At 49.0% G+C, this 8,520-nt stretch overlaps 1 protein-coding gene across 1 annotated transcript in view; it reads left to right on the top strand.

Moving 5' to 3' along the window:
- The window catches only part of Gapdhs (glyceraldehyde-3-phosphate dehydrogenase, spermatogenic), a 10,588-nt gene extending 2,265 nt beyond the window's left edge, over positions 1–8,323 (top strand). Inside the window, exons 2-11 of the mRNA XM_010626348.2 lie at positions 817–964; positions 2,058–2,154; positions 2,323–2,429; positions 5,331–5,421; positions 5,500–5,618; positions 6,000–6,081; positions 6,523–6,674; positions 6,787–6,949; positions 7,980–8,077; positions 8,171–8,323. Of these exons, the coding sequence (XP_010624650.1) occupies positions 817–964; positions 2,058–2,154; positions 2,323–2,429; positions 5,331–5,421; positions 5,500–5,618; positions 6,000–6,081; positions 6,523–6,674; positions 6,787–6,949; positions 7,980–8,077; positions 8,171–8,243 (1,130 nt within the window). The 3' untranslated portion in view covers positions 8,244–8,323. The remainder of the gene's footprint in view (positions 1–816; positions 965–2,057; positions 2,155–2,322; positions 2,430–5,330; positions 5,422–5,499; positions 5,619–5,999; positions 6,082–6,522; positions 6,675–6,786; positions 6,950–7,979; positions 8,078–8,170) is intronic.
- Positions 8,324–8,520: the final 197 nt, after the last annotated feature.

Raw genomic sequence — 8,520 nt, 5'->3', positions numbered from 1 at the left:
TTTTTCAATTTTTGGTACCAGGGATTGAACTTAGGTCCTTGCCCTTATGAGGCAGGCGGCAAAACCACTGAGCTAAACCCCCAGCCCTAGATAAGTAAATAATCTTTAAAAGCAATATTCCTGGGCCTCATTGCAGACCCACTGAATCTTATTTTTCGAGGAAGAGACTTCCCCAGGTAAGTCAGATCATCATTACAGTGTGAGGAGCATGGGACTAAGATGTGTACCAGATTTTGAAATACAAAAAAACGGTGAAATGTCTTATTAATAATCAGATACCAGACAATTCTCTCACAGGTTCAGGAAACGATCTTTGAAATGTTAATGTGTGGAATGCTTCCTTGCCTCTATCCTAAACACTACATGTTATCTGGTATAATCCTCACAATGACCCTCTGAGAGAAAGCACTGGTTTTCTTTTCTTGTTGAAAGCACTCCACTTTACAGAGGAGGAAACTGAGGCACAAAGAATTCACCCCCAAGCAATTATTAAAACTACATGCCTGGACTAGGGATTTAGCCCAGTGGCACCACACCTGCCTGGCAAGTGCAAGGTCATGAGTTCAATTTCGGGTACCAAACAAAAACACAAAAAAACTACATGCCCACTGAATTTGTTTGCAGGAAAGGGGCTCTGGTGTTGACATTTTAAAACCACTCTGCCCTCTCTTCTGCAAATCAAGTGGGTCTGGAAAATACTGGGCTATACAGTTGGCCAGTAGAGGCCGGTCAGCTACAGGTTCTGGAAGGCAGATGGTTCCTTCTCTTCCATGGAGTGGTACAGCTCTTTGCCTCAAGTCGCCCTTCTCCCCACAGTGGTCAGACTACCACCCCCACCAGAGCCGCAGCCGGTGGCTGAGCCTAAACCAGAGCCAGTTAAGGAGGAAGTCAAGCCACAGCTGCCACCTCCTTCTGCACCCAAGAAAGCACCTATAAGTCAAGAGCTGACTGTAGGCATCAATGGGTGAGTTGCCTTTGGCCCAGGACCACTCCTGAAGCTGGACTGGCTGGGGCATCCCCTCACTTCTCAGCCAACTGCGCTCACTGAACCAGTTGGAGACCCAGCACAGACAGGGTAGAGAGGCCTAGGGAAGGTGGTCATCAAACACAGACACAAGACAGTTCAGGGACATGTTATGTGAAGTGTGTAGACCTCAGTGGTGTCATGAGGCTGGAAAGGCAACATTTAGCAGCATCAAGGAAGGCCTCTGGGAGGTGTCATGAGAGTGAGGCCTGAGTGACAAAAGGCACGAGCTATGTCTTGCTGGGGAAAAGTCCTTCAGGCAGATGGAGAATCAAGAGCTGTGGGACACAAGCTCATTGTGCTCTAGGACTGCCATGAAGTACGTGTGTCAGTGTAGGCTGTGGCAGAGACCACAGAGAGGAGGAGGAAGGGAAGAGAAAGTAGAGAAGGGTGCAGCAGGACTGAGTATACCACAGTAAGAAGTTTGGATCTTGTTTTACTGGTTGCCATGGCGGTTCTGGGGCCACAAGACGTAATATGACTTATAATTTTAACAAATCCATCTGACTACAAGATTAAAAATAAGGGACAAGGGACAGATGGAAGAAGAAACAGAAAATAGAGTTGAGACTGGTGAGCTCATGTGGGCAAAAGATGACAGTGGCCTACACAGATGTGACTGCCTTTTCCCCAGCCTAAGGACTGCCACCTAATCCCCTTGAGTGGGCATCCTCCTCAGTCCATCTTCTGTTACAGTAACTGAATACATCACACTGAGAAATATGTAAAGAAAATAAATTTATTTAGTTAGTTCTAGAGGCTATGAAGTTCAAGGTCAAGGGACAGCATCCATTGACAGCCTTCTTGTTGGTGGGGCAATGCAGGGCTCACATGGTGAATGGAGCAAGATTGCTGGTTTGGTCTCTTCTTATAAAGCTGTTATGGTCCCATAAGAGGGTCCCCTCACGACCTCACCCTCTCAATACCTCACAACAGGGATTACATTTCAACATGAAATGGTGGGGATACCGACACCATAGCTTACCCATTACCCTTTTATCTACCATCCCCTCCTCTGCCTGTCCCTGGACAGATTTGGACGCATCGGTCGCCTGGTGTTGCGAGCCTGCATGGAGAAGAGCGTTAAAGTGGTGGCTGTGAATGATCCATTCATTGACCCAGAATACATGGTGAGAAGCAGGCAGAGGGCGGGACCAGAAAGAGGACTGGGGTGGGAAGGGGGTTCAAAGACCTCTATGGAAGACTCCAGCTGCAATGTAGAACCTACACTTAGGTGGGGACTCACCAGGACAGCTTACTGTGCCACCTAAGACTAGGATCCATTCTGTCTCCTGCAGGTGTACATGTTCAAGTATGATTCCACACATGGCAGGTACAAGGGGAATGTGGAGCACAAGAATGGACAGCTGATTGTGGACAACCAAGCAATCAATGTCTACCAGTGGTAAGGGCAGTGTGTCATGCATGTCTGCAGCCCAGACATCTGACGTGGAGTTTGTAACCTCCTTCCTCAGACTGTGTATGTGCATGCCTCTGGTTGCTAGTTTGGAGAGACATCTCAGGAAGGACATTGATTCTGCTTTTGTGTTGTATTTCTGGTATTTTAATTATTATGTGGTGTGGGTTTTTTTCTGATCATGGTTATTTGGGGATCTATATGTTTTACTTATCTGTGCATTAAATTCTTTTTCCATCTCTGGAAAATTCTGTTACTTATATAAACAAGTTGTTTGTGCCCTTTGTGCTATCTTCTGATTTTTTGCTAATTTCAATTACTCTTATTTTAGACTTCTTTGAGTCATCTGGGGGCTTTTGTATCCATTTTTCATGTTCCTTTGTTGTTTTTTAAGGTGTCAGAGTCTCTCATTAATTGATCATTGACCACAGCCCTCTCCTCTAGGTCTGACACTCTGTCTTTGCATTAGTCGTTTCTGCTACTCAGACTTTAAATCATGTTCTTAATGTCCTGGATTTCTGTTTGGATCTTTCTTATGGACTCCTTTTCTATGCTGGACATTCGTGTTTTGCATCTCTTTATTTAGCTTCACTAGGTGTTTGTTGGTGTCTTCTCTAGACTCTGATCATTTGTTTCATTAGTCATTATATGATTAGTTATATATTCTATAAATTTGCCAAACACCTTATAGAACTGTTTTACCTCCATTGGTTCCCTTTCAAACCTATTTGCTGAATAGCTTGTGATTCCTACCCTTCTTTGCCTCCCGTACCAACTTTAGGGAAGCTGGGAATTTTTGAAAGCATTTTGTTGCCTTGCTTTTTCATGTTTCTGATTTTTGGGTTGTTTTTTTTGTGCTGGGGTTTGCAAATTCTTTGGCCCTGTGCCCATTCTTCAGAGAAAGCCACAGTATTGTCTATGACCTCCCCCCAGGCAATCAAGGTATCCAGCATTGGGAGAAAACCAACTGCCATCCACAGCTACATTACCTTATCTATGGTAGTAAATTCAGCAACAATGGCATCAGGTGTCAACTGGATAATGACAAACCCCAGGAACCACTCATGAACAGCCCTTCACCAAAGCAAAGAGGACTCTAATTTTAGTGAAAATAATTAGGCTCCCCTTATACTTATCTATAGTAATTCAGAGCACTGATTTTTGCTGGATGTTGGCATGCCTCCAAGAGTTCAAACATATCACTAGGTTAAAGGCCTTCTTCAGGACCAACCTCTTTGATGGTTACTCCCACCAAACCTGGCCTTTCACAACAGAACACAAGCCCTGTGATCTTTCTAGTCTGAGCCTGGACCTCCTAGGGGATCCCAGGAAATCCCTAATTAGCTCTCACCCTCTCCAAGCCTATCTTTCAAGGCTGTCTCATACCCAGTCTCTGTGGAAAGGTATCACTTCGGTCATGAAGTGAGACTGTCCTCCTGGGTTGATGTCTTCTTCAACCAGGTTGGTCTGCTGGTTGTCAATTTTGTTGCCCTGTGCTGTGGAGAACCCAGGGACCGGAGGTGGGGCACTCAGTTCCCAAGTCTGCCAGGCTCTGCAACAGGGCCAGCAGGTTGTGGCACCAGCTGGGGGCAAGGCAGGAGCTTCTTAGATCCTTCAGGCATTGGCCTCCATCAGTCCACAGAGTCAACTGGGAGCCTAGAATGGTTAGTCTTAAAAAGACCTCCCAGCATTTTGGAAGCCTGAGGCAGGAGGATCACAAGTTTGATCCCAGCCTGGGCAACACACTAAGACCTGTCACAAGAATTTAAAAATTCGCCAGACACAGTGGTGCACGGCTGTAACCCCAGCATGAGAGACTGAGGCAAGAGGATCACCATGAGTTTGAGGCCAGCCTGGGCTACACAGTGAATTCATGGCCAGTCTAAACTACATAGTGAAACTCTGCCTCAAAAAAAAATTTTTTTTAAAACAGATTTTAAACAGGTCTGCAGATGTAGTTCAGTGTGAAGACCCTGGGTTCAATCTTCATTACCACAAAAAAAGTAAATAAAGAAAAGGCCCACAAACATTGGTTAAAACCCCCACGGGGGGGGGCAGGATTACTAACAAAGGACAAAGACCAGCCCTGTATGATGAAACAGCCTAGGAGATGACATGGATGCAAACAAATAATCACAGAAGCAAATTTTCCTGTTACTTGTGATAAACTCTTTAAGGGACAAGACTGCTACAGTTGATTCATTTCATGCTTGCTTACTAAAAAAGCCAAGCAGAAAACAGCAATAGATGTTTAATACATTTCAAATACAAAGATTTGTCAAAATATCAAGTAAAAATGTAGACTGATAAATCAGGGACCAGAAAGCCTCTCTTACTTTTCTGCTAGCAGCCTGCTGACAAGGTACTATGGCCACTGCTGACCGCCGCTCATCCAGCTCTCTGGATGCAGGTGTCTTCCTTCGGGGACTTTTCAGCCTCTGGCAGGGGCACCCTTTTGCAGGAACTGGTAGTAAGGAGGGCTCACAGTGAAGTTGAACAGAAAGCAGTAGACCAGGCTTCAAAGTACGAGGTCCTCATTCTGGGGAGCTTATGGTGAAAGGGTCAGACCCCTCTGAACACAGTCAGGGATGGTCCTGTTGAGAGAGTGGTGGCCTGAGTTGGGGAGGTAGCAGTCTGATTCCAGGCATAGCAGGGGTGGTACAGGCAAGGAAGAATGGCCCATAAGGGGCACAAAAACAAAGCTAGCTGGCAGGATGGCACCCATTGGGGCAGCCAGGTATGCACGGGACGGTGGGGGGAGGGACAGGCAGTAACAGGCCAAACAGGTGTCTAGTCAGCAGTGAAATGCCTTCACATGGTTAAGGCTGTGGACTCTAAAGATGAGGCCTGTACAGGGGCAATTCCTCACAACCCTGACATCCTCCACAGCAAAGACCCCAAAGAAATACCCTGGAGTGACGTCAGGAACCCCTATGTGGTGGAGGCCACAGGCGTGTACCTGTCCCTAGAGGCAACTTCGGTAAGTGGGTTAGGGTGCGCAGGGCTGGCTGGGAGGCTGTCACACTTGAAGCACCTGACTCCTGTGCTCCCTCGCTAGGCGCACATCTCAGCAGGTGCCCACCGTGTGGTCATCTGCGCACCCTCGCCAGATGCACCAATGTTTGTCATGGGGGTGAATGAGAAGGAATATAACCCTGGCTCTATGAAAATTGTCAGGTAAGAGGGGCAGCAACATCCTGAGAGGAGTGCGTGGTGCGAGGACACATCAGCCTGTGAAGGGAAAGGGAGATTCGCCTTCCCCACTCCTGCTAGATCACTGACCCTTCCTTCACATCAGCTTGCTCCTGCTTCTCCATCCCTAAGTCTCAAAGGCATCATCTTGATAACACCCTGAAACTACCTGTTAGACTTCTGAAGAAAGCACAATGTCCACAGGACATGCTTAGGGAGCCTCCCCCTAGCTGCACCTCAGGTGTCTCTGCCACCTGAAGGCACCCTCACTGAGCCTTCTCATCCCCGTCCTGACTTCTCACTAAACCACGAGTGGAAGGGAGGCTCTGCGACTCACAGCGCCCATGCATGTGTGGGCCGTTTCAGCAACGCGTCCTGTACCACCAACTGCCTGGCCCCCCTTGCCAAGGTCATCCATGAGCGATTTGGGATTGTGCAAGGATTGATGGTGAGTTGGAGCTCAGGGATATGGTGGGAGGGACAGCAGGGAAACCCAACCTCCTCTGAGGCCCTGCTTAGTGTACGGAGTTAGGCGGGAGACAATGGTTTGGCAGGAGAAGCCCACCAGTGCACAGTGTTAGTGTTCAGTTTTTGTTTTGTTTTTTGAGACAGGAACTCACTATGTAATTCAGGCTGGCCTTGAACTCACTGTGTGGCCCAGACTACCCTCAAACACACAGCAATCCTCCTGCCTCAGCCTCCCCACACTCAGATAGTGTTCAGTTTTAAAACAGCGTACAACTCTCAACCCTAGCCTGCATGTGCCTCTCCTCCACGTGGTGCTAGCCACATCAGCCTCCACAGCTCAGCCACCAACCCAGTCCTAGAAGGAGGAGGCATGGGAGCTTAAGAGCTAGAAGGCCTCACTTTGACCATCTTCTTTCCCAAGACCACAGTCCATTCCTACACGGCCACACAGAAGACAGTGGATGGGCCATCAAAGAAGGCCTGGCGAGATGGACGCGGTGCCCACCAGAACATCATCCCAGCCTCCACTGGGGCAGCCAAAGCTGTGGGTGCAGTCATCCCAGACCTCAAAGGGTATGAGGACAGGAAACTGTGATGAGGATGGGTGACAAACCCCAGAATGACTGGGTGGCCCCATAGCAAAGGGACAGACTCTGACTCCCGCCCCTACTATGGGATTTTCTAGGAAGCTAACAGGAATGGCATTCCGAGTGCCAAGCCCAGATGTGTCTGTTGTGGACCTCACCTGCTGCCTGGCCCAGGCTGCCCCCTACTCAGCCATCAAGGATGCTGTAAAAGAAGCAGCCAAGGGACCCATGGCTGGCATTCTTGCCTACTGTGAGGATGAGGTAGGGGCTGAGGAGACTTTGGGCGGAGCCCTCTAAGATGAGGGAGGGTTGATCTCTACTTACCAGGGAGCTGTTCTCAGTATGTCAAGAGAGAGACTGCTTGCCTAGGAAAGTAGATCTCCCTGCCTCCAAGCCTGTGCACTTGCTGCTCCTGTAGTCTAGAACACTTTCTCCCCATTTGGCCACAAGTTGCCCTCGCTTCCTCCAAGTCTCTATTTCAACCCCTGCCCTTTCTCCTTGAACGATGTTCTTTTTGTGGCCCCTTTCCTCACCAAAAATTTTACTTCACAGTCACTGTTACTGTTGGCCATACTATTATGTGCACTCCAAGAAATAAGGAACTTGAGAGCTATCTCTTCGGTTTCGTAGCTCCCAGAACTGGCATACTGTGGATGGTCAACACACTCCTACTTTCTCAACATTTCCTCACAGCCAGGCCATGCTAGGTGTCTTCCCTGGGAATGGATGTCACACCATCTATGTCTTCCCTGGGGCAGGAATCTCCATCTCTGTACATCTGCTTGGGTGCGCTATCCTGCTTTAGCTCCTGCAGGCCCACTCACCAAAGTACCAGGATCTCTTTTTAGCAGAATCTGACCAGATCACCTCCACTGCTGAAAAAAACCCTTCTGTGCTCCATTACAAGGGGTGAAACCCACAGGGCCTGTGTGCCTGCCGCTCCTTCCACCTCAGACACTGTGCTGAGTGCCCAAGACTGACAGATCCTGGTCACTGAGACCTGGCCTCAGGGACACCCTCAGAGACATCCTCCATGAGGGCCCATGCCAAGTACCCACCTTATTCCCAAGAAGCAATGTTAAATAGGACAACTTCAGGGTGTTTGTGGCCTGTCCTTTTGAGAGTTCCCCACAGACAAAGCCCCTATGTTCCTTGGTCACACCCTGTCCCAAGATACAGTAGGCCTCCATCAAATATTAGAAGTGATGAGTGTACCCTAAGAGCAAAAGCCTGAGCTCCTGGAGGTCCTTGTTCTGCTAGCCACCCTTACCTCTGAAACTGTGACACCCAGGTGGTTTCCACGGACTTTGTCGGTGACACCCACTCGTCCATCTTTGATGCTAAGGCTGGCATCGCCCTCAATGACAAGTTTGTGAAACTCATTTCCTGGTAAGGGAGAAAGGGTGTCAGGGGATCGTGGGGGAGTCGGGGTTGGTCGGAGGGATCGCCTTCAAGCCTCTTTTTTTTTCCATCTGTCTGCAGGTACGACAATGAATATGGCTACAGTCACCGAGTGGTCGACCTCCTCCGCTACATGTTCAGCCAAGAGAAGTAGAGCAAGAAGGCCCCTCCTTTGAGTCCTCGTGCTCCAGTTCCCGTACTTGGCTCCCCGGGGTAAATAAAAACCCAAGTATTCACAACTGCTCCCGGTCTCTGTGCCAGTAGTGGCGATTTCAGGTCAGGGTTCACGTCGGGAAACAGGGACACCCGCTGTGAGCGACGTCGGGTGTAAATTGTACGTAGCACAGGACTGCAGCTCACTGGGAAGGGGGCGGGGGCGGCGGCGCTCTGACGTCACGCGCGCGACGCCCGGGGCCGGACTACGGCTCCCA

Source organism: Fukomys damarensis, unplaced genomic scaffold (genome assembly GCF_012274545.1).
Source record: "Fukomys damarensis isolate Sample0158 unplaced genomic scaffold, DMR_v1.0_HiC HiC_scaffold_19, whole genome shotgun sequence".
NCBI classification, from domain to species: Eukaryota; Metazoa; Chordata; class Mammalia; order Rodentia; family Bathyergidae; genus Fukomys; species Fukomys damarensis.
This window is presented reverse-complemented; position numbering and strand designations above follow the sequence as displayed.